Source organism: Pteronotus mesoamericanus, unplaced genomic scaffold (genome assembly GCF_021234165.1).
Source record: "Pteronotus mesoamericanus isolate MK-2021 breed Mesoamerican mustached bat unplaced genomic scaffold, CSHL_Meso_final contig_48, whole genome shotgun sequence".
Classification (NCBI taxonomy): domain Eukaryota; kingdom Metazoa; phylum Chordata; class Mammalia; order Chiroptera; family Mormoopidae; genus Pteronotus; species Pteronotus mesoamericanus.
In genome coordinates, this window is record NW_026555180.1 from 2,429,072 (window position 1) to 2,455,721 (window position 26,650).

A 26,650-nucleotide genomic window follows, 5' to 3' on the forward strand; every position below is an offset into this window, starting at 1 on the left:
AGAGGTTATAAATATAGAGACAAAATTTTAAATTAGGTTAAAGCATTACTTATTTTAAAACACTTACTCCCTATCCTCATCTATTGAATATTTTTTAATGACCTTGAAAAATTTTGGTTTGGGTTTCCCGGAATTTAATTACTTTATTTCTCCGGTAACTTTGGCCATGAAATTCAGGGCTCATTTTGAATGATTTCCACAGTTTCTCCAGCTTTAGAACCATGAATCCCAGGGATGAAAGAGACCAAAAAACTATGAGTCAATCATCCCTCAAATCTTCAGCCTTCTGTACAATAACTAAGCCAAGTGTTTCCAATCATTACTTGCACACATCCATTTTGCCTTTGGACATGCTACGTATAAAACAAGTCAAAATATTCTCCATTGACTGGGCTGAAGGCTGTCTCGGGATTTCTTCCATACATTAGTTCTCATTTTATTCCCTGGAGCCATACAGGATGACATCCCTTCAATATCATATTGAATGTATTGAACTTAAATAAAACAAACAAGTAGAAACCATGCTCAATTTCATTTTCATCTTTGTCAAACTTGGATATTTTCAATTAAAACTGCCACTAGATCTTATCTGCAAAAGTAGTCAAAGCCTTTAGAACAGTTTCTTGAGGTGTCAAATTATCTAGGCTAGTCCCCAGTTATTATTAACACTAATCTAGCTATTCCAGTGAAGATATTTTGTAAATATGATTAAAGTTCAGAATCAGTTACTTTAAGTAAAGGAGATTATTCTAGATATTTTAGGTGGGCTTGATTTTATCAGTTGAAAGGCCTAAAGAGTGGAACTGATGTCTCCATGTATGCACAGTGGCTGTAGCTCATGCCTAGAGTCTCTCTCCACCTTCTTCATGGCCTAGTCTCCAAATTGTGGACTTGCCTAACCAGTTCCCACAAGAGGTGAGCCAATTCCTTGCAATAAAGTCCTTAATATATATCTCCTACTGACTATGCTTTCTTTCTCAGAAATACTGCCAGCTTGGACCAAAAGGGAAAGAGAGAAGACAAAATAAAAAAAGGCTTTAGATCCCCAAGACTCTATGAGCAAGAAACAGGCTGATCAAACTAATGAACTCCAAATATGCCACCTTTCATGAAAAAGGAAGTACAACTCAGAGGGGGGAGTTTAGAACCAAGGAGGTGGTGCAAAGAACCACAGAAGATTGTTCAAAAACTATTGAAACCAAATAGTTTTCCCAGGTGAACTTGAGAAATTTGCTTGGGATAGATGACTCCTTTTTTCCTTCCATTTCCCCCTCCATTTTAAAAATGAGTATCTACAGCTATTATCTCATGACTGTCCTACTAGTGCATTTTGGGAACTGAAAACTTGTTTCCTGAGTGTCACAGGTGCAGAACCGGAGAGGAGTTGTGCCTCAGAATGGATTATACCCAGGGCCTCATCCATGCCTGATTTAGATCCTTGAGAAGCTAATAATTGAGTCTTTTGAACAGATATGATTTAGATGAAATTTTTGGTCTTTGAGTTGATACTATAATGAATTGACACTTTCAGGATGCTGGGGTAGAGTTAATGTATTTTGAATGTGGAACAGACCTGAATTTTTGAGGGGCAGAGGGCAGATCGTGGTAGGCAGAATAATGGGCTACAAAGATGTCCATGTCCCAATCCCCAGAACCTGTGAACATGATAATTTATATGCAAAGATGAATTAAGGTAGCCGATGGATTTAGTGTTGTCAATTAGCTTTCACATAGAGAGAATTAGCTTAAGTAATCCACATGGGCCAAATATAATCATAAAGGTCTTTAATATGGAATAGAAAGACAGAAGAATCAGTATCAAAGTGATGCAGCATGAGAAAGAATTGACTGGCCATGGCTAGCTATGCGGATGGAAAGGGTCCAGGAGCCAAGGGATTCCAGAAGTTTCCAGAAGCTGGAAGAAGCAAGGAAATAGATTCCTTCTCAAAACCTCCAGAAAGTAATGCAGCTCTACGACATTTTGATTTAGCCCAGAGATACCCATCTTGAACTTCTGACATCCAGAAGTGTAAGATAATAACTTTATGTTTTTTTAAACCACCAAGTTTATAGTAACCTCCTACAGCAGCAATAGGGAACTAGTACATTCTTGGTGGACCTGGAAAGAGGCTATGTCTAAGGATACATACACACATCTCATCAAAGCCTAAATAACTCTCATCGGTGGCAAATGGGAAATTTTTTATTAACTTATTAATTATTGCAAAGAGATAACTTACACGAATGTGAAGCTCTTCATTGATGGATTCTTTTTTATTGGTTTTTTTAACATCCAGGTACCTGACCAGAGGGCCAATGGTGATTCCCTAGATTATAAATAACAAAATAAAGGGCTTTGTTATAGTGAAGATTGTGATTGTAGAGGATGTATCTATTAATAAAACTATTAGAACTTCCAATTTGTATGTTTTTGTTTTGTACTAGCTTTTACTAGACAAAGGCTTCAGTGTTTATTTTAGTTATTTTTAATTCTTTTAAATTCTGCAATAAAAATAGGCATTATGTCTCTATTTTAAAGGAGTTTCATTTCATCCTTTAAAATAACACCTCATCAGTTTGCTAAAAGGTAGCCCAAGCTAAAATAAAAATTTGTGCTACATATTATTAATTGGAATCTAATTTTTAGCAATACATAATACAGTAGCTTTAATTCACTTGTTACCCAGGAATATTTTGATTAATATGTTTTACTGATTAAAAGCTAACATATTTTGGAGTTTGAAGGATGGCCACAAACACGATCTGGAAATATTTGGGAATTTAGTTTTAGTATATTATCTACTTCCTCAAAACAATAGAGCACATAAAAATAGAAAATCATATCTGAAAATCAAATAAAGCATACTTTTGTTATTACAGTAATTTGAAACATAATTTTGAATGAATCTACTTCTTTCAAATATGAAAGAAATATACCAACCTGAATAAATACAGTAAAATATATAACTACTAGAGTAGCTGTGATAAACATTTTCTTCCTAGGAAAAAGAGACAGAGGAAGCAAAAACGCAAGTGAAAAACTTCCAGCTCCTCGAACGCCACTGTAGAAAACTATACACTGGTCCTTGATGGAGAATGGGAAAGTCCGAAACTGGTTACTGACATAGAAGAGAACAAATACACCTAGAAAGGGGGAGACACATATTAGAGCAGAGGATCACGAACGAATAGAGATAAAATGCTAGTTAACCCAGGTTGTGCACATGTGCCTTCAAAACTTGGCACCCAGATTCCATCTCACCCATGAATGCCCGACGAAGGCAGTAGGGCTTCAGATAGGTAGCTTTCTAGAGTCCTCTGCGTGTGTGAGTATTTAAAGTAACAAAATCTTTATACTTTTTGATATGAGAAATGGCATACATTTTCTAATCTAACTCATAATTTTTGCTATGCCTTTTAAAACACAGTAAAGCAACAATATTGCCAGGAGAATAAAAACATTTTTACCATCTTGTGTTCTCATTCAGTTACCAAAGAAGGTAATTTTCAACATAAAAGGGGCCCTCTTGGGGACTGTGGTCTCTGCAGGGTGAGCAACTATTTTGTGGTTGATCTGGTTCATCTTGAGATTCAATGCAAACAAGAAAGGATGTTGACAAAAGTTCAAGAGAAGGGCTTCTTGCTGTCAGTAAGTGCTGGGTAAAGGGTGGGAGAGTTTGTTTAAAAGACAGAGATACCTTCTACTACACTAATATTCCATCCCCAACTGGCACACCTGACCTACTACCATACTGCAGTGGTTCCTAGTGGCAAATGTCCCTTCACTAAAGCTCTGGCCAAACAAGAGGTTTCACTGCAGACTAACAAATCTTTCAGCAGCAGCATGTGACTTCTAATCACACAGGAAGCAACCTTTGATTACAGGCATATTGACAGCACAAGGCACAGTTATATTTAAATTTTTTCATTTTGTGTTGTTTATCCTGCATCCTCCACATACTTGCTAGTTATGTGACCTGACCTCAGGTAAGGCTTTAAGGTTTGTCATGTACTTTGTCTGCTTAATAGAGATAATGATAGTATTTCCATCAGAACATGGATATAAGGTTGAAATTAATCTCATAACTACAAATAATTATAAAGCAGGCCCTTATATGTTACATGCCTTTATGAGTGTGAACTATTATTAGCTATAATGAGTCAGTCTAGAATGAGAACAGGCTGGGAGTAGGAGAACTGGATTCTGATACTTGACTCTGTCCCTCACTGTGATGTGGCCCAGTCAGCCATACTTTTTTGGTGACTGTTTCCTCATGTCCTTCAGCTAGAAGCTGATGAAGTTAGGCTGTATGGTCACCAAGGCTCAACAATGTGGAAGGAGCCACAATATTAATCTTCTCCTAGATGGTGTCTATTTCTGTTGGCTGGCTGAAGCTCTGATGTTAGCTTTACTAACCCTATGGATTTTCTACAGTATTAGAACTGAAAAGGATTTTAGAAGTTTGTCCACACCCACAATTTTGTGGTTGAGGACAAATATTTTGAGTAGTTACATGTCTGTCCAAGGTTGAATTGCTAGTTGGTAATAGTTCCAGGATTTGATGTGAGATTATAAATTTCTATCAGGGTTTTCTTAAATCTTTTTTCCCCTGGGGGCCCAACAATCATATTCATAATAAGGTTTATGAATATTTTAATATTTCTTCATATTCTTTCCTAAATCCTAAAACCTATCCTCAATTAACCTGAACTTGATATGCTCAGCAAATTCTCAGCCATTTTTACTAATTTCTCTTTGAATAATTGCCTTGACAATATTGATCAAAGGCATTTAAAATGCTTTGAATATTAGTCAAATCATTTTAAAACATAATTGCTTCTAGTAAAAAGGCAACATATATATTGTAGTTCAGCATATGTTTTTCCAGAAACATAAAATAAGATAAATCATCAGACATTAGTCAAGATGTCTCAGTTTTTAAATTAGGCATATTTTATAGGGGTGATGCCAGTTACATTACAGACTCATCTTTACTAATTAATGTTAAACACTCCATAAAAGTACAATTTGTGACATCTCACTTGTCCTGTAACAAAAGTGTAAATGCCTTTAAAAAAAAAGTTTATAATCTATATCTGATTTCAGGTGCAAAAGGGGACAAACTGCCACCAGAAGTGAAGAGCAAGGGAGAAATTCACTGTTACATTTAAGTGTGTAGATGAGAAAGTTCTCTCTTCAATTAAAAAATAACATGCCTTTCTCAGGAACAGAACCTGATCAGCCACTAATGACTTTGAAAGAGTAAACAGAACATTCCTCTTCACTACAAGGTGCCCGTACTCCCCTAACCAGTAAAACCAGTTATTACCACCTCACTGTTTATGCCTGTACACTGCAAGAAGGAGTAAGACAAAATTTAAAAAGCAGCAGGCAGGAACTCTTCGGGTCCTGCTGTCCTTACTGATAGCTCTCCAGATCTGGCAAAAGGCCAGCGTGAAGCAAACAAAAGCCCAGTTCCACTCGTGGTTCTTCCCAACTGTGGACACACCCATGAAAATGAAAATCAGCGTCTCGCTGACACTGCTCAGCATCTTCATGAAATACTTGATAGTCGTGTAGGATGTCTGGGAAATGTTTTCTTCTACATACTTTTTCATTGTCATTGCACAGGCCGTGATTCTACAAAAGAGAGAAGCACGTGACTTTGCCACTCCCACAAAACCCACCTTATTGGTGATGCCACAGATACACAAATCCTGTTTTTGTCCGGAGAGAATATCTTCTCCACCCTCTCTCTGGCTGCAGCTTTCCCACAGATTTTCTTTCTTCCTATTCTCCCTCTCCAAGTGGTTTGTGCAAGGTGAGTGGGTGTGGTGGGGAAGTTGAGCATGGTGCGGAAGGAGGGTTGTCAAGGCTTTCCCACAACAAAACAGCTGGCAGTTCATGCACAGACTGGAAGCTCAACTGTTTCTATCCTGCCCTTCCTCATCAAGAGCTTTGTTGATCCCCCTCTTACTCTCTACTTCACTCTGCCTTTTAAATGAAAATAAATCCATTGCAGTTACCTAGGAGTAATTCAGCAAGGTCCCTCATTTTCTCTGCTTGAGCAATATTTCTTACAATGATATCGTTCTCATTTCTAGTTCCTACTAGACCCACTTAGGTAGGGGGTGGGTGGAGAAAGAACTTTGCCTTGTCTTAGTAGCTTTGATCACTTTCAAGGTGAAAAAAATAATGAGTGTCTAGATTTTACACTATTATAATTAATTAAAATTAATTTTCACTGTACAATAAAATTAACTATTTCTGCCTGAGTAAATGGGCATGAGAATAATGTCATAGAGAAAATAACATAACCAAATATAATAAGCCAAGTTAAGAAGACTCATTCCAAGATCTACACAACAATAAACATTTAAAAAATATTTTAATTAAGAAAAAAGAAACCTGGATTTCTAGTCTTGTCCTTTCTATCTAGTTTCATTCTACATGCAGAGTGCTCAGTCTGTGGTGCAGTTTGAGGGAAACAGCAGAGGCAGTCCCTCATGGCATGCTGCCCCTCAATTTTAAGGTAATGAATTTTTCAAAGAAAGAAAAACTTACTGACATGAGACCAACATGAACTTCTCCTAGATTTTCTCTGCAGCAGCTTTTCTGGTCATTCAAAAATGACCTTAAAATTGCTATCCTCTCTGCAGGCAAATCAAGAAAAGAGAACAGACACAAATGCTGGAGAAAGCATTTGTTTAGCAAAGGGCCTGCCTGGATCAGATTTTACAAATGTTGAAGAAACCTGAACCCTGCAACACCTTTGAGAATTAGCATCAGTAATCAAGACTTTTCCAAATGCTGGTCCACAAGATGCAGTCCTAAATTCTCTTTCATTGCTACCAGAGTTGGTCCTTGGTTTATACTCACGCCAGAATGCCAGAGAGGTAGAGGGTCTCAGCAGCTAAGTAAGACAAATAGCTGAACATGAAGACGATGAGCGGCTCAATTGCAGAGATATTCTGAGTGAAACGTGTGATAAATGCAGAAATGAATCCAAAAATAATGCCAAAAAATACTCCCCCAACGCCCACAATAATGAATCGGGCACATCCAGCCAAAATGTCAACAGTCTCTATGTTTTCAAATGTATGCATCTTTGTGAAGGCAATTAATATATTGTATAAAACCTGGACCAAAAACAAAAACAAAAGCAAAAAACAAACCAGAAACATGAATTAGAAATGAGAAATATTTTATACACACTTAACTTGGTGTTTACTTAAATAATATAAAATAACATTATAATTAATACTAACACAGCTGCCTAATTTTCCAGCTAATTAAACTGATTAAGTTTTTCCAAATAAGTATCATATGCATAACTTTCAATCACTGAGCACCTACTGTGTGCTAGTGTCTTGCTAAACTCTGTGTCATTATCAATTTATTTTCTCTCAGCTCCTAATTGACCCTTCAATACAGGCCTGTGATAAACAATGAAATTCATATAAGTATTTCTCCTTTAATGTGAGCTCCATGCTAAGCTCTCTCAGGACAGGGACATCGTAGAAAAAAGAGGCTTCTTGCAACCTTGACATGACCTGGGAAGAGTCAGTTGTGTGGAAGTGAGGACTTCTGGCACATCCTGCCAGGACCATAAGCCCTAAAAGTTGTCCCTCTGCAGTTGTACATCTTTAGCCTGGTGATACATGGGGGAAAAACACCCCGAAATGGCCCGTGTGAAAGATGCCTTTGGTCCAGGGGTCCACCTGAACAGCCCTCCCTCTGTAAGATTCCACTATGCAACCTGCTCCCCTTTGTCTTCTCCTGAGACCAGGATCCCATTGCCCCTCTGGTGCCCCACTGATTGCTCCCTGCTTGCCCTATAGAAGGTGGTTTGTTGTTTGTCCCAAACTCCAAACCGGTTCCAGTCTGGCTAAACCAGCCAGTGTCTCTGCAGTACAGTGGCTCATCTACACCTTCTCCAGTGAGATCTAAAGCCCTTCTGAGTTTGTCCTTCTTTGCAGGCCATCTCTCTGCCCTAGGTTAACCGTAGGTTCCTTATATCTTAAACCTCCCTCACTTCTAACAACTGTCAGTTTGTTTTCTGTTTTGTTTGTTAGTTTATTTTGATCATTAGATTCCACATATGAGGGTGGGGCCCAATCAAAAAAGAGAAACCACCATTTCATACTTGTGGTTTCTCTTTCCTGATTGGACCCTGCTGGCTATATTTTCCATATATATCATCTCACTGAACCACCTCTCAAAAAAATTCTAGCCTTTGTGATGCATACTTCCAATGTTTCTACTATTTCTCCACTTATTTCAACATTTATATGAAGTTGCAGTGATCTATCTATCACTAATTCATGTCATTTGGCAAGCTCAGAACTTAAACTGAATTTCTGCAAAGTAGCAGGTAATGAGACACATTGAAGAGGTGAAGTGATCTCTGCAGAAAATAAAGACCTTTGAGAATAACAGTCCTTAAAGAGTCCTGGGAAATCAAATATTTATTAGCCTTTGTTTCCTATATTAAGACAAATGAAAAAGTCAGATGAGCAGAAGCTAAAACTCAAGGAAATGGGGTCAATGATCTTTCTGTTTATGTATCAACCATCTTCCACAAAACTGGTATAATGCTAGTCTTTTATTTAAGCAAAATGAAGCCATGTTTTAAGAAAAATCTTGGCTGCATAATAGAAAATTGTGATTTATGGGTTCAAAATGAAACCAAAAAAAACTTAGTAGTTGTATCCCAACTCAATGAGCTTTTTTGGTCCAATTTCACCTTTGGGCTGACCTCAAAGCAATCCACACATGGGTTTCAGAAGCCCTGCGGTTGCACCTTTGCAGTTGCACTCACACTCCAATGAGTTAAGCCAAGATAAGGAGCCAGATACTTCAGCAAGAACCTGAAAAGGCAGGTCTGAATGCTTTCAGGTGGGATCTGGTAGTTTATTTTACTCTCAAACTCAGAGAAAACTCAGGGAATTCCATTGAGACTCAAAGATTTTCATGTTGCTTCCACAAACCAAATCTCTTCGCATAGCTGTCTAGATTATAAGTAGTTAATCCAGCCTGTTCCAAAGACCTGGGAAAGTCATTCAGGACAGTCCTGACCCTCAGTGCCAAAGTGTCCTGCCTGGGAGATGTCATAACAGTTTCAGAAGATCAATAGGGCATCTAATTAAAAAGACCATATTAATAGGCACAATTCATATTGACTTCATAAAAAACAATTCTTATCTTTCAAATTACCAGGCTGTGGATGTCATTATAACTGTAAAAGATTTTCTTTGGACTTATTTTAAATCACAATAATGTGCATGTATTTTCAATGCTATATCTCAAACAAGTCCACAGCACTAATGGAAAGCCTATTTAGATTTACCCTCTTCATTAAGTGTGAAGGTGTGATATTATGATATAAATGTGTGTGTGTGTGTGTGTGTGTAAATATATATACAGGGTAGAGAAAAGTAGGTAAAACTGTAAACCTACTTTTGCCACATCCTATCTGTATTTTTTTTGTCTTTGTTTCCTGACACAGACAGAAGAGCAGTTTACTTCTATTGCTGACTTTTTATAAAGGATTCAAGTTAAGAACAGCCTGAAATGCGTAGGGCAAGGTATGAGGGGAAGGAGCACAGAGCTTCAGTGCCCTCTCCAGTCACATGCACCACCATCCCAGCACCTTTCCAGAATCTTAAAAACCTTGTATTTCTTTAGTGATGGGTGAAAGGAGCATCTTTATTTAATCATAATGAAATGCTTTTCAACCATACCTGTGTTTATGCTAATAAGGTGACTGGCTGGCCCAAGATAGCTTCAGTATGGGGACTGGTTGCTAGAGGAACCAATTATGTGATTAGATAGTTGTAACTTTTAATCCCACCTTCACCCTGCCCCCTCCCCTGACCTCCAGGGAGATGAGGTGAAGATTGAGTTCACTAACCAATGGCCAATGATTTAATCATTTAACCTATGTAAATAAATTTTCTATAAAAACCCTAAAAGATGGATTTCAGAAAACTTCCAGGTGGGTGCTAGGAGAGTGGTGTGACTGGAAAGGGCACTGAAGCTCTCCATGTCCTTTCCCCATGGTATCTTGCCCTATGTGTCTCAGGCTTTTCCTGAGTTGAATCCTTTATGAAAAACAGCAATAGGGAGTAAACTGTCTTTATGAGTTCTGTTAGCTATTCTAGCAAATTATCAACCTGAAGAGGGGGCTGTGGGAACCCCTAATTTTATAACCAGTCAGAACTATGTGTGGTACAGATGTATGATTTGTGTGTGAAGTGGAAGCAGTTTTGTGTGACTGAGATCTTAACTTGTGACATCTGTGCTAACTCCAGGTAGTTATTATCAAAATTATATTAAATTAGAGGACATCAAATTGGTGTCTGAAGAATTAGAGAATCGGTTTTTATGGGGGAAAACACCCACACATTTGGTGTCAGAAATGGTATTGTAAACAAAATACAGTTCAGAAGAGGTCTCTCAGAAAATTGTCGTTTTGTGTTACTTTTAATAAGTACATCAAGTCTCCCAAAATAATAATAATGGCAATCCTTTAACAGATAGCACTGTAGAAGTTTACAAAGCCTTTTCAACAAGAAGTACAATGACTAAAGATATCAAGTCCACCAACCAAGGCTTAGTAGAGGAGAGTTGCTTTAAATGTAATGATATTTTTTCTTGATCAACTTTATTGAGGAATAATTTACAGATAAGCTGCATCTAAAATGAATGAATATGGGCCATTGTATACACATATAAAATCACCATCACAGTCAAGACCTAGAACATTTTCATGAACCCCAAAAGTTCTTCTATCCTCTTCTCAAACCCTGACCTCAGAAAAGCACTGATATATTATTGTTACTATAGATTAATATGTATTTTATATAATTGAATAACAAAGTATGTGCTGTTTTGTGTCTGGCTTCTTTAACAGAGTATAATGTTTGGGACTTGTGACAGATATTAGTGATTCATGCTTATTATCACTGAGTAATATTCCATTATATGGCTCTAGCACATTCTGTTTATCCATTCACCTGTTGAAATACATTTGTTCCCTGCTTCCCTCCACCATCCAGTGTTTGCTATTGAAATATTGCTGCTATGAACATTCATTAGTCTATGTTGACTCATGTTTTCATTTCTCTTTGATATATGCCTTTGAGTAGAATTGCTAAGTAGTGTGACAGATGCAAGCTAATTTTAAGAAATTTCTTTCTTAGTACATTCAGACTGCTATAGCAGAATATCATTGACTAAATAGTCTATAAACAACAGAAATTTATTTCTCACAGTCCTAAAAGTTGATGAGCCAAAGACCAAGTTACCAGTAAATTCAGTGTACTCTTAAAAGCCCATTTCCTGCTTCTTAGACACCTGTCTTCTCACTGTGTTCTCATATGGCAGAAGGAACAAGGGAGCTCTCCGGGGTTTCTTTTATAAAGGCACTAGTCTATTTATGAGGCCTCCACTGATCTATAGCCATAAAGACACCTTCCAAAGACCCCACTCCCAAATACTATCAGATTGGTGATTAAGTATCAATATATGAATTTTGGGGGACACAGTCAGTCCATACTAATCATCAGATTGTTTTCCAAAGTTATTGCATCATTTTCCATTACCACCAGAAATGCATGACTTTCAATTGTACCATATTCTTGTCAACACTTTATGTTGTCAGTCTTTTTCATTCTAGCCACTCTAATGAGTGTGTAGTGATGTTTTGCTGTAATTTTAATTCGCATTTCCCTGATTACTATAGATGTTGAGCATATTTTCATGTGTTCATTGATCACTTGTGTATCATCTTTTATGTTCCAATCTTTTACCCATTTTTTAGTTATGTTTTTATTACTAAGTTGTGTAATTCTTGATATGTCTTGGATGTACATATTTTGTAAGATATACAAAATAGTGAATACTTTTTCCCATTTTGGCTTTGTTTGTTTGTTTGTTTACTTACTTATAGTGTATTTTGGCTCTGAGTTGTGTAGCTCAATGAGTTGGGCATAGTCCCACAGACCAAAAGGTTACCCATTCAATTGCTAGTGAGGACACATGCAGGGTTGCGGGCCAGGTCCCTGGTTGAGGGTCCCTCATAAGAGACAACAGATCAATGTTTCTCTCGCACACTGATGTTTCTCTCCCTCTCTTTTTCTTCCCCTTTGCCTCTTTCTAATAATGAATAAATAAAATCTTTTAAAAAAATAATATATTTTGAAGAGCAAAATTTTTCTGTTTTTAAAATCCAGCGTATTGCCTTTTTTCTTTTAATGTTTGTGTTTTTTCTGTTTTTTGCCTTCTCCAAGGTTTCCTGTAAGTTTTTCATAAATATCTTTTTATCAGATTGATGAAGTTATTTACTCTTCCTATGTTGCTAGAAATTTTTACCATAAATGGGTGTTGAATTTTGTCAAATGGTTTTCTGCATCTATCTATACAATAATTTATTTTATTTACATTGTGAATTACATTGGTAGATTTTTTTCAATGTTAAAGAAATTTGTATTTCTAAGATATACCTTATGTGGCCATGATTTATTATCTTTGTTATTTATTGTTGATTTTGACTTAATAATTTTTTGTTTAAGTACTTTTTGTCTATATTAATGATGGATATTGGTCTGTAGTTTTCTTTCTTTTCATTATCTTTGTCTGATTTTGGTATTAGGATAAAGCTAGCTTCATAATATGAATTGAAAAGTTATCACTCCTTGTGACACTGTCATTTAAAAAATTTATAATATTTTACTTATGTATATGTTTATATTTGGTCATTCAGCTGGCCAAAATGTATTCCTCATATGTTTGGCCTTTGCTCAAGGTTTCTCCTTCACAGCTCCCAAGACCCTTTGATATTCCTTAGCTATAAGGGCAATGAGAACATCCTTTTTTAATAACAATTTGTCTATTGTCCTCAGTTCCTGGAATCTCTTCAGAACCATAAAGGCAAAATGTGTGTCTTGATATTTATAACAAGCCTCTTTCTACCACAACTGCATTTATATTAATAATATAACTTTTGGAAACCATCTAAGAATGGGAACTGGTTTCCAGGGTAATCAATCAGGAATAGAGGGTTAGAAATTTCAGCTCTGCTCCTCCTAATTTACTGCGAGAGAAGGGCTAGCATTTGATTCAATCACCAATAGTCAATGGTTTAATCAATCAAGCCTATTTAATGAAGCCTTCATAAAAACCTCAAAGTATGTAGGTTCCAAGAGGTTCCAGGTTGGTGAACATGTGGAGATTTGGGGAGAGTGGCATGTTCAGAGGGGACATGGATGCTGTGTGCCCTTTCCCCATGACTTTCCTATGCATCTCTTCCATCTGTCTGTTCCTGAGTTAGATACTTTATGATAAACTGGTACTCTAGTAAATAAAATGTTTCTCCAAGTTATGTGGGCTTCTCTAACACATCAATCATACCCAAGCAGAAGGTTATTAGAACCTCTTGTATATAGCAGGTGGATCTAAAGCACAGGTGACAACCTAGATTTGCAATTGACGTCTAAAGTGGGTATGTGGTATTCTTGTGGGACTGAGCCTTTAAATTGTGGAATCTGATGCTATTTCCTGGTAATTAGTGTCAGGATTGAGTTGAATTGAAGAACACACAGCTGGTGTCTGTGCACCCCCTCCCACTTCAAATTAACTTATGACCAGAGCCCTTGTTCCTATTCTATTTTTGAAAGGCTTTACAGAAAATAACTAATTCTTTCTTAAGATACAGAGACAGTATTATACTTTTATAAATTATAATTTATTATATTATTATCATTTATTATTCTTTTTACAATTGCCTACCTATTATTTAGAAATTACTTCATTGTACTTTTTCTAGTTTCTTCAAGTAGGACCTTATGTTATTGATTCAAAATCTTTCTACTTTTTAATAAGCATTTAAAACTATAAATTTTCCTCTAAGTAAATTTTTAACAGAATTCTACAAATTTTGGTATGTTGTATTTTCATCATAATTTATTGAACATATTTTCTACTGGATCCAAAATGGCTGCAGAGCAGCTGGAAGCTCTGTCCACTTGCTCCTAAACATGGACCAGTCTTGCAGCTAAACTACAGAGCAATCCATGCAAAAATTCAGCTGAGAGAGAGTGAGAGCATGTGAGAGTGAATGTATATGTGGAAGAGTATGCACGGCAAGTGGGAAAGAGCCTGCCTGACTGCAGGACGTTCAAAAGCAGGCGCCCAAGGTTCTTCTAGGGGAGCAGCTGCTGCTGCCACTGCCCAACCCAGCACTTATGGCTTCACAGATTTGAGGCATGAGCCATTCTGAGGAATTTAAAATACCTTGCTGGGGAAGAAGCCTCTGGAGTGCCCACACCTCAGCGCCTAGACATGTCTCTCTGCCCTCCACACCCTGTTGCCACCAAGAGCCAGGATCTGTGGACTGCAGTACTTACTGGGAAAGGGGTTGTCACCTCCCTGATCCTGGGCTCCATGGGAACTACAAACAAGACAAAATCTGACTGAAAAGGCTGTGATTTGTCTCAAGAGCTGTGAGTTCTGGAGGTAGAGAGGGATGCCCAAAGAGGTGCTGGCTGCAGAAACAGCATGACAGGAACTCACCAAGGCTGAGAATCACTAGAGGGAGTGGCGAGAGCATCCCACCAATGCCCAGTGTTGCAGTATTGCTGCAAAACTCTTCCCAGTGACATCTGGGAGAGATTCAGAGAGAAACTTTATCTAAAACTGTCAGAGGTTCTGGCAGGCTGTAGCAAGCCCTGATTAAGAGAGACTGTGCTTTTTCCTGAGGAGGATCATGCAGAGAACAGGCCCCCAGGGCTTGGTGCTATAGTGAGTGGGCCAACACAGAAACCCTTTTAAAAGAGGAGCTGAAATGTGGCTCGAGCACAGGGTCCCTGCCAACAAAGAACTCAGAGGGAGAGAGTCACACTGAAGGGACTGTGAGACCCGACCCATCATGGTTGGCAAGCAGGGACAGTGCAGAGTAGAAAGTTCAGGCCCGAGTCTCCTGTAAGAGAGTAGCAGACTGAGGACTGGATGGTCAGGAACTGAACACCTGAGATTTACTGCAGCCAGTAAGGCCCCTCATAAGCAAGTGAACCCAACTGCCACGTGTAGGATTGCAGGCCCTGCAGATCAGCAATGCCAGGCTCAGGAGTCCCTAAGTGGGCGCACATCTGCAGGGGAAACCTAAAAGCTCTGGAAGGGCCTTTTCTACCTGACACTATGAGCTACATTAGTCCTTGGGCCCTGATCCACTGAAACTAGCAGAGCAGAGAGATTAGAGACAAGCACAACAAGGGGTGCTCAGGGCCCCACCCAGCCTCTGGGTCTAGGCAGAGGTACACTGTGCACTAAGCAGGAAAAAGCTGCCCCTTTTACACAGATTGATCCCTCATAAGAAACAGACAGCTAATTCACCAGAAACCATAGGTTATTGGAAAGAATCTGGGACAGACCAAGTTGTGTGGCAACAGGACGAAGAAACACTCCCACCATCTTCCCTGAAAACTAAACAGCACCCTCAGGGCTATGACCCAGGGTTCTTGCCCTCCCAGTCTCATCAGAGGCCCCCTCTGGAGACAGGTGGAGAATGTACTAGCTGTCCTCTTGGGACACTAAGTGAACCACTCTTGGGCCCTGGATTGATGGAAAGACAGCGGGACAGAACAGTGGAGACAAGTCAAATCAGAAACAGACAACTACATACTGTGGCTCACTTGCAGTCTCAAAAAGGCTGCCTAGGGCCTGACTAGGACACCATCTGACATTACCAAGGGTGGATCCAGGAAGAGGAAATAGTGGTAAATACTGGATTCTACAGAGATGAATTCCACTGTGGTCTTCTTCATTATTTGTGTTATTTTCTCTCCTGCATAGCTTTAAAACATTCATTTCTTTTCCATCAAGTTTTCCATTATTTCACTAGCTTTTTTAATTTTAGTTTATTTCATATCTCATATTTCTCCTCCCTTTTCCTACTTCATTTTACCTTCTTCCTTCCTCTCCATATTTTTGTTTTAAATTTTATTTTTTCCTCTGGTTATTGTTTCTATTCTGTGCTCTTACTATTTCTCCCCTCTCCAGCTCCTCAAAACTATTTCCGTTGTCATTAGTCATCTCACATTCTTTTTCCCATTCTTAAAAAAACATTATTCTCTCTCCACCTCTATCAATCTTTACTCGTTGGTTGTTGACTTGATGGTTTATTGTTGCATTTCTTCTACATTATTCCTAGATCTTCACTATTTTATTTCAAATCTCAAATTATATCATTCCCCTCTCCTACTCTATTTTGCCTTCCTCCTGCCCTTTCTTTGTTTTTCTTTTTAATTTAAATTTTACTTTTTCCATGCCTTAGCCAGGTTTTCATTCCTCATTCTCAGTATTTTTTTCCTCCTCTATCCTCTTATAACCACTTTTCTTTCCTTTAGACATCTCATAAGCTTTTTTTCCTTTCTTTTTTCCTTCTTATCCTTATTCTACCAGTATTCATCTTTGTCCATTTGTTGTTGATATTGCTGTGGTGGATTTTTTTTCTCCAATTTGGTCCTTAATTTTTTCACTGTTGTTCAAAAAAATATTTTTAAACCTTATACTATACTCTTCACTTTTCTTACTCTATATTGTCTTGTTTCCCCCTTTTTAAAAATTATTATGTAAATTATATTTTCTTTTTTCACCTTGTTTCTATTCCCTACTTATTATTTCTCCTCCCTCTGCATTCTCCAAATCATTTTTCTTTCAGTCACCTCATATTTGTTTTTCCTTTTTTATAATACCTTAATATTTTTTATCCTTATTAATACTTGCTCATTTGCTGTTGATAGTGTGGTTGTGGGTGGGGGTTATTACTGTGAGTGTGTTGGTTTATTCTGGTAGCACATGTACAACAGCAAACAAGATGTGGTGGGTGGCATGACTCTCAGACAGTCAGCTGGAGAGAAGAAACCACCGAAGAATGACTTAACAACAACCAAAACCCTATTACAAGAGAAAACACATAAAGAGCATAAAGGGCATCCCAAGAGCATTCAGCTCGGGAAATCAAGGAGACTGTACCACTGAGGTCCATAGGTCTCCTACCCCAGAAAGTCACACCATGAAGACAAATTATCAAAGCAGAAGAATCTAATAAATAGAAACAAATAAAAAGAGTCAACAAAAATGGAGAGACAAAGAAACAACACCCAATCTAAAAGAAAGGAGGAATCCCCCGAAAGAGTGCTAAATGAATTTGAGGCAAGCAATCTATCAGACATTGAGTTCAAAATAATGGTTACAAGGATGCTCAAAGGTACACAAGGAACGCTATGGAAGCTACAAGGAACTTACTGGGAAATATATCAGCATGAAAAAAGGACACATAAATGATCAATAAGAACCAGGGGAAAATGAAGGATACACTAGAAGGAATTAAAAGCAGGCTAGATGAAGCAGAGGATTGAATCAGAGAGCTGGAGGACAAGGTAGAAAGAAAATCCCAGACAGAACAAAATCAACAACAACAAAAAAAGACTAATAAAGAACAAGAAACATTTAAGGGAACTGCAAAATAACATGAAATATAATAATATTCATATCATAGGAATACCAGAGGAGAAAGGGATAAAAAAACCTGTTTGAAAAAGTAATAACAGAAAATTTCCCTTACTTAATGAGGAGAAAGTCACACCAGTCCAGGAAGCACAGAGGGTCCCAATCAAGGTCAACCCAGAGAAGCCCACTCCAGGACACATCATAATTAAAATGGCAAAATTCACAGACAAAGAGAGAATATTAAAGGCAGCAATGAAGACACAGATAGCAACATAAAAGGGACCTCTGAGAAGCTATCAGCTCATCTCTCAGTAGAGACACTACAGGCCAGAAGGAAATGGCAAGACGTATTTCAAGTGATGAAAAGCAAAGGCCTGCAACCAAGACTCCTCTACCCAGTAAGGCTCTAATTTAAAATAGAAGGTAAAATACGGAGTTTCCCAGGCTTAAAAAGGCTAAAAGGATACATCTCCACCAAAACAGCATTACAAGAGATGCTAAAGGGACTGCTTTAAGAGATGAAGAAAAGGAGACAGAGAGAGAGAGAGGGACACAAAGGGGAAAAATGTCAATGAGTAAGTACCTATCAATAATAACCTTAAATGTAAATGAATTAAATGCTCCAATCAAAAGACATAGGGTAGCTGAATGGATAAGAAAACATGACCTGCACATATGCTGCCTACAGGAGACCCACCTCAGAACAAAGGGCCTACAAAGACTGAAAGTGAAGAGATGGAAAAAATATTCCAAGAAAACTGCCATGAAAATAAAAGCAGGAGTAGCAATACCTAACATCAGACAAAAAAGACTACAAAACAGAAACCATAAAAGGAGACAAAAGAGCCCACTACATAATGGAGCACCTAAATACGTAAAGAAAATTGTGGAAGCCTTCAAGGAAAATGTCAACAGCAACACACTGATAGTAGGGGATTTTAACACCCCATTGTCGAAAATGGATAGATCTTCCAAGCAAAAAATCAACAAGGATATTTTGACATTGAACAACACTCTAGATCAAATGAACTTAATAGATATATACAGAATTCCTCCATCCCAAAGGAGCAAAATATACATTGTTTTCAAATGCACATGGAACAGTTTTCAAAGGTAGGCCACATAATAGGACACAAAACAAGCCTCAACAAATTCAAGAATATTTAAATCGTATGAAGCATCTTCTCAGACCACAAGGGCTTGAAACTAGAAACCAACCTCAAGGAAAAAAATAAAAAACATTGAAATTCATAGAGACTGAATAACATGCTATTAACTAAAGAATAGATTAACAATGAGATGAAGTAAGACATCAAAAAGTTTCTGGAAATAAATGAAAATGAACACACAACAGCGCAAAACTCATGGGACACAGCAAAGGCAGTCCTGAGAGGAAAGTGCATAGCAATACAGGCCTATCTAAAAAAGATAGAAATATTTCAAATAAACAACCTAACACTACATCTATGAGAACTGGAGGAACAATAACAAACAAAGCCCAGAGTGAGCAGAAGGAAGGAAATAATCAGGATCAGAGCAGAACTAAATGATATAGAGACTAAAAGAACAATTCAAATGGTCAATAAATCCAGGAGGTGGTCCTTTGAAAAAATAAATAAAATTGATAAGGTGTTAACCAGACTCATCAAGAAAAAGGACTAAAATAAATAAAATCAGAAACAAAACCAGAGAAGTTACAATGATACCATGGAAATACAAAATATTGTAAAATATTACTATGAACAACTATGTGCCAAGAAATTGGACAACCTGGGTGAAATGGACAAATTTCTAGAAATATAATCTTCCAAACTGAATCAAGAAGAAGCAGAAAACTGAATAGACTGATAACAACTAATGAAATAGAAGCAGCAATCAAAAAACTCCTGGTACACCAAACCCCTGGATTAGATGGCTTCACAGATGAATTTTACTAAACATTTAAAGACCTAACTCCAATCCTTTTTAAACTATTCCAAAAAAATCAAGAAGAAGCAAGAATATCAAAATCTTTTTTCTATCACCAAAAATTCTTTTTATTTATTCCCATTACATTTCATTTTTTCCTTTTTTTATTGTTGCACAAAACCTTTTCATGAAGCCAGTATTATCTAGTTCCTAAACTAGGTAAAGACATAACAAAAAAGAAAATTATAGGCCAATAAATCTAATGAACACAGATGCTAAAATCCTCAAAAAATATTGGCAACCCAGATCCAGCAATACATTAAAAAAGTCATACACCATGATCAAGTGGGTTTCATCGCAGGGATGCAAGGATGGAACAATATGCACAAATCAATAAATGTAATACATTACATGAACAAAATAAAAGACAAAAAAATCATAGCAATATATGCTGAAAAAGAATTTAATGAAGTCCAGCATGCATTTATGATAAAAACATTCAGCAAAGTGGGAGTAAAGGGAGCATACCTCAATATAATAAAGGCCACATACCAGAAACTTACAGCCAATATCATTCTCAGTGGGCAAAAACTTAAAGCTTTTCTCTTAACATCAGGAACAAGACAAGGGTGTTCACTTTCACTACTTTTATTCAACATAGTATTGGAAGTTCTAGCCACAGTGATCAGACAAGAAAAAGAAATAAAAGGCATCCAAACTGGAAAAGCGGGAGTAAAACTGGCATTATTTGCAGATGACATGATAGTGTACATAGAAAACCCTATAGTCTCTACCAAAACTACTTGACTGTATAAGTGAATTTGGCAAAAGACGGATCACAAAGTCAATATTCAGAAATTAAAGTACCTAGGAGTAAACTGAATCATGGAGGTAAAAGATCTGTATTTAGAAAACTAGAGAACACTGAAGAAAGAAATTAAGAAAGAGGTTTTAGATTTCAAGATGGCAGAGGAATGAGTGGAAGTCACACTGACCTCCTTCCAGGAGCAATCTGGAATTACAACTAATTTGTGGAGAAATCACCTGGAACACAGCCGAACAATAGTGAGAGAGAAGCGTTAAAACCTTGGACAGGCAGAGAAACCGGTTTTGGCACAACCTAACTGGTAAGGGGTGCAGTAGAGGCTCCGGAAGGTGGAATAGGTGCCCACGGGGCAGCAGCGCCAGAGGGATATTGAAAACGGCCAGTTGGATCTCCCTGAGAAGAGCAGGTCTAAACCACAAGCAGCCATCTCCAGCTTACAACACAAGAGCCCAAAAAGCACACAGATAACAGCCAGCTATTTAAAGTGGCAGGGTGGCTCTTTTGCACAGACAGGTGGCTGGAGACGCAAGGAGCCATTTAAAGGGCCAAAGCATAAATTTGTAGTGGCAGTCATTTACCCTGTGTTCCTGTGGAGGCGGGGGCAGAGTAAGCTAGAGCCGCCTGAGGAGAGACTGGAGAGGAAGGCTTTGGGGAAAGAACTAGGAAAGTGGACAGTGGGGTCCTGATGCTGACTCACCCCCAGTTCTGCAGCTGCCATCTTGCTCAGGCAGACCACTCCCCCGAGCAGCAAAAGTGTGACAGGACAAAATACCCATGCCCCCAGGAGGCTCAGCCCCAACCAGGCATTGCACAGGCCTGGGTGCTGAGTACAGAGCTGCAGCCACAGATAGTAGATCCCTGGCTAAAGGGGATGCAGAGTGGCCTAGAGATACTTGAGGAGAGTCTGGATACAGAGGCATTGGGGACAGAATGAAGAGAGTAGCCGGCGGGATCCTGGTGCTTTTGTCCACTTATTTACTGATGGGCACTTACACTGTTCTAGCACTTGACTATTGTAAATAACACTGCTATGAACTTAGGGGTGCATATGTTCTTTTCAATTGGTATTTCAGGATTCTTAGGGTGTAATACCAGCAGTGGAATCACTGGGTCAAAGGGCAGTTCCATTTTTAGTTTTTTGAGGAAATTCCACGTTTTCCACAGTAGCTGCACCAGTCTGCATTCTTACCAAGTGTCCTATGATTTCCTTTTTAACACAACATCACCAGCACTTGCTGTTTTTTGATTTGTTAATCATGGCCATTCTGAAAGGTGTGAAGTGGTGTCTCACTGTGCTTTTAATTTGCATCTCCCTGATGGTTAGTGATGTTGAGTGTTATTTCATGTCTGTGGGCCCTGTGTAAGCTCCCCTTGGAGAAGTGTCTACTCACATCCTTTACCCATGTTTAGATTGGGTTTTTTTGTCTTCCTGGAGTGGAGCCATGTGAGTTCTTTATATATTTTGGAGATCAAACCCTTGTCTGAGGTATCACTGGCAAATATATTTTCCCATATGGTTGGTTCGCTTTTCATTTTGCTGATGTTTCCTTTAGCCAGGCAGAAGCTTTTTAATTTGATATAGTCCCAATTGTTTATTGTTTCCTTTATATCCCTTACTCTAGGGTACATATTTGTGAAAATGTATTGTGGAATATCTGAAATTTTCCTGCCTGTGTTCTCCTTTAGGACTTTTAACGTATTACAACTTATATTTAAGTGTTTTATCCACTGTTGTGTTGTTTCTTGTATGCAGAATATATTTGGACCTTGTTTTATAATCAGTGCTGGGAATCTCTGGCTTATAATTGCTGGGAATCTCTGGCTTATAATTGGAGCACTTAGTTTATTAACATTTAATATAATTGTTGTTATGATTGGATTTAGATCTACTATTTATTAAATGTTTCCCCCCTTTTTCTTTCTTAAATTCATTTTGATTATTTGAATAATTTTATTTATTTATTTTTTAATTATGTTTTTGAAGATTTATTTTATTTTTCAGACAGAAGGGAAGGGAGAAAGAAAGAGAAAGAAATATCAATGTGTGGTTGCCTCTCATGCACCCCCTACTGGGGACCTTGGCCTGCAACCCAGGCATGTGCCTTTACTGGGAATCGAACCAGAGACCTTTTGGTTCTCAGACCAGCATTCAATCCACTGAACCACACCAGCCAGATATTGGAATACATTTTAGAATTACATTTTAACTGTATTATTGATCCTCTCTCTTTGCATTCTGTTCACTAATATTTTATAATATAACATTCTGAACTTTTTACAGGATATTTGGGTTAAATATACCACTTCACATAAAAGAAAGAAACCTTATTACTATGGAGGAGGAAGAAACTTTTGTCTACTCTCAAAGGTCTTTTGGCTGGTCTAATAATTAAACAAACATGAAATAGATTGGTAGGGTAAATGACCAAATTTAATTGCATATATATGTATGGGAACTCCACATATATGGGGAAGTCAGAGACTCCACACATAAATAAAGAGGTTCAAAAACAGAAAGGGAAAATGAGGTTATTTATGACATTCTGAGCTAAGGATCACCTTGGGGCTTTAAAAGGAAGGAAGTTCATTGCAGGGCAGTAAAGAAAGCAGATATTTAGTAATTTGAAGTTTGCCTTATCCTGTAAGATAGGTTACAAGAAATTATTTCTAGTGCTAACTCTTATTATGGGTAAAGCCCTTAATTTAAATTCTTTAAAGGAGAGGCAAAATTTTTCATGATCCTTCAGAGCTTGATTGCCTTCAGCTCAAAATAATTTAAATGCCAAAGTGATCCATTTTGAGGAGGTCTGTCCTGAAATCCTATATAACCAGGTAGGTCCATTAAATGTACTAATTGTAATCATCCTTAAGAGCCAAAATGGGAAAGCTATTTGTCTTCAAAATATTAAATTTCCTAGATTCTTTGACATTAAAAACTCAGGCCTTAATATTAATTTATTGCATATTTTGTGACTACCAACACTCCTAGACACATAAACATACTCTCCACCATGCTCAGGGATCCTTTAAGAGTCATTTCTATAGCATAGCACCTGAGGAAGGGTTACCCTATGTGGCTCCATTACTTTCAACATGAGACTTCCCATTCAAGAACAGAAGTATACAGACCCTGAAGAAGCCTGCCTATAGACTGGGGACTATGAGGTATCCTGAGATGAAACCTTCTGCCTAGTTGTGAGCTATAGCAACCGTATTTTCTGAGAAGTACAGAGAATTTATTATGTGTGGATGAATAGGGAAATACTATGAGACAGATGAAGAGATAATGACGAGCCACATGAAATTATGTTATTAAGACACCAAAACTGTGAATAATAAAAACTGAGGAGTAGGGGAAAGAAAATTGCATAGATTATGTGGAAGTTAATTGAAATGGGAAGAGACATGTAAAGATCTACAAAAAGCATCAGAGTCTGAGCAACTGACCAAGTCTCATCCATGGTGAACTCTGCAGTGATGGTGTAATAGCTGCTAGCACCGTTTACCCATTTTTTTCCTTCTAAGCCCCTGTGAGGACTGCACTTTCCAGCCTCTACCGAGTGACTATGTTTGGCCAAGTTCTGAGCAGAGTGGTGTATATCATTTGTGGGATGGGGCACTTGCTTGCTAAGGTGAGAGTCTACCAAACTTCTCTCTTTCCTTCTGGCACAGAAACCAGCAATGCTCAATACGAAGCTGCTCTGTAGCCCAGGATCCTGAGTAAGCATGGTGAATGAGGGCCCTGCTGACCAGCAAAAACAAGTGGTTTAAAACAAACAAACAAAAAAAACACAAATACACCTTTGTTGTTTTAGCTTTGAGGAATGTTTATTACCCCAGTACTGCTCAGTTCATCCTGACAATCAAAAAGATCTGTGAAGTCTTGCTTCTGAAATCCTAAAACTAGCTTGGTTCTACTTATAGACTTTGTGAGACTCCTTTAGAAAGTACCTCCTGTTCCTGAGCTCTTGAGGGGTATTTTATAGGGTGAATTGTGTGCTCCCAAAATTCATGTTAAAGTTTTAGCCTCCAGTACTGCAGAATGTGACGGGATTTGGAGACAGTGTAAAGAGGTAATTAAGTTAAAATTAGATCATAATGGTGGGACCCTAATCCAATAGGATTGTGTCCTTGTAAGAAAAGGAAGAGACATCTAGAGTTCACAGAGCAAGAAGGCAGTCTCACCAGAAACCAACCCTGTTGGCACCTTGATTTTAAAATGTCAGCATCCAGAACTGTGAGAGGTACATTTCTGTTGTTGAAGCCACCAGTATGTGATATTGTTACCGAACAAAAGGACCCGTGGGGCAAGGTGCCCAGATGATATTACCAAAACGACACTTTCCTTCCCCGGGACCCCTTGGTTGTGGGTCCTTTGCCCGCCACCCTAGGAATTATGGCTCTGAATGGCAGAGTTTGGTGAAAAGGAAAAGGAACTATTTATTCAAAAGTTATACAGGTTTGATTAATGGCTAAATGTCACCCTTAAACCTCAAAATCCCTTCAAAACAACCACCAGCACACACACCGTCCTGCCTTCCCCCCCTTTGACTAGTTAGGCCAGTCAGGCCAGTCAGGGGTACCGTCCTTCAGAAGAAAAAGAACAATAGTCCAGGACTCGGCCAGGCAGGCCTCTCACGGGTCTCAGCACCATCTACTGCATCGCTGCGATCTCCAGCTCTTAATCTATAACCATGTGGCACTTTCTCCTGGCCCACTAGCAAGAGTCCTTTCTCCCCTCTTTCTTCTCACATGGTCTTCACACTGTTCCCCAGAGTCTGTGTCCCTTTGTCTCTCCTGCAGGCCCCTGTCTCTCCTCTCTCTCTCAGTTACATCCTGTATTAAGTCTTTTAAACCTTCCTGATTAGCTTTGGCAATATGCAAAATAATCCTCTTTGCAAATGAGGAACAAAGCTATCCTATTATTGACATGCAAAATGACTTCTCAATGGCCCTGCTCAAGGTTCCCATCCTCCATGGCGGCCCGCCCTGGGGTGGGAAATATATTTTTCTTGGACACCCCAATCTTTGAACCCCATTACAAAATACCCTTTTGCGGGGGGTGCCCTGGTTGTGTCCTGTTACAGTATTTTAAATGGCAGCCCTAGTAGACTAAAAATGGATCTATATCTTCCTGATTGACTTGTGTGTCTTTTAATTAATCCTCATTACTGGAGCTTGCCATGAACTCAGTTAAAAAAACTAAGTAAATGTTGAGTATACACACATGAAAAAAGCATTAGAAGTTCAGACTTACAACAGAGTATAGTAAAATAATCTTCACTGTCTGTCAGATACTGTAAAGATGCAGAGAACATCATAAAGAACTGTATTCATCAATCTTACACAGAAAATTAAATAATGAATCCAGTTAATTCTTTATTTTGTATAAGGGACACTGACTCATTAAATTCAGTTGTAGAACAGTTCCTTGACAACAACTTGCTCTGACCATTAAAGAAAATCACTTTAGAAACTAGCAATTACCCAGCAGGCACTGCAAAATCATGTAAAAGCAAGAGAAGAGGGGAAAGCTTTTAAAGGAAGAAAATGGAATATCTACAACCTAGAACAAAAGACTGATTACACATGGGATTTTTCCCACCTCTCTCCTGAACATTTGTTGATTAGAACCTCAAAGAACAGGGGCGAGGAAGATGAACTGAACAGACATCAGAAAATATAATAAAGATGCAATGTGTCAGTGGCTGAATTTTATTGATTTAGTGAAAGGCAAAGACATTCTTTTAAAGAACTCATTTTAAATTTAAAAAGTTGGAAAACTTTTCCTCAGCTGGAATGGTAGGGTGGAGGAATGCCCTATTTCATAGTTGTAATTACCACCTGCTTGTCAATGACTGCCAAATATGCACCTCCATTCTATCTTTACCCCAGGCTCTAGACTCCTATTTCTAAAACTATTGGAAAATTCTCTATGCTGGCTTGCAGATTTCAAATTCAGCAGCTTAAAACTAACCTAACCATAATTGCTTACCCCCCCACCAACACTGGTTCCTCACCCATGATGCTGAGTCTTTCCCCTTCACATCAACCTGGAGCAAATGCCTATAGGACTATCTTTCATTGTGGATGTTATAACATCTGCGAACAGGAGAGGTTATTCAATTTTGACACTTTTTTCATTATAAAAGCATACATAATTTGTGACCAGTAGACTCAAGTTCACTGAAGACTAGTTCAGTGATTTGTTTCTTTTGGGATGAAAACTCTGGCACAGAGAAAAGAGCAGCTTGCAAATAGAAAGTAGTTCACAGTAATATTTTTTATGAATGAATCAATGAAGAATAAATAAATGAATGATTTTGCTTCAGGCTAAATCAAACTGGACTGAACTTTATTTTTATCATAAAGGAGTTAGATTTCATGATCTCTGTTTCCTCCCA

The 26,650-nt window shown here is 38.1% G+C and overlaps 1 protein-coding gene across 1 annotated transcript in view; it reads right to left on the minus strand.

The window, feature by feature from the left end:
- Positions 1-26,650, minus strand: part of SLC9A4 (solute carrier family 9 member A4) — a 61,492-nt gene that overhangs the window by 19,133 nt on the left and 15,709 nt on the right. The window contains exons 3-6 of the mRNA XM_054577958.1: positions 6,881-7,140; positions 5,424-5,641; positions 2,942-3,144; positions 2,241-2,327 (exon numbers count right to left, since the gene is read on the minus strand). Of these exons, the coding sequence (XP_054433933.1) occupies positions 2,241-2,327; positions 2,942-3,144; positions 5,424-5,641; positions 6,881-7,140 (768 nt within the window). The remainder of the gene's footprint in view (positions 1-2,240; positions 2,328-2,941; positions 3,145-5,423; positions 5,642-6,880; positions 7,141-26,650) is intronic.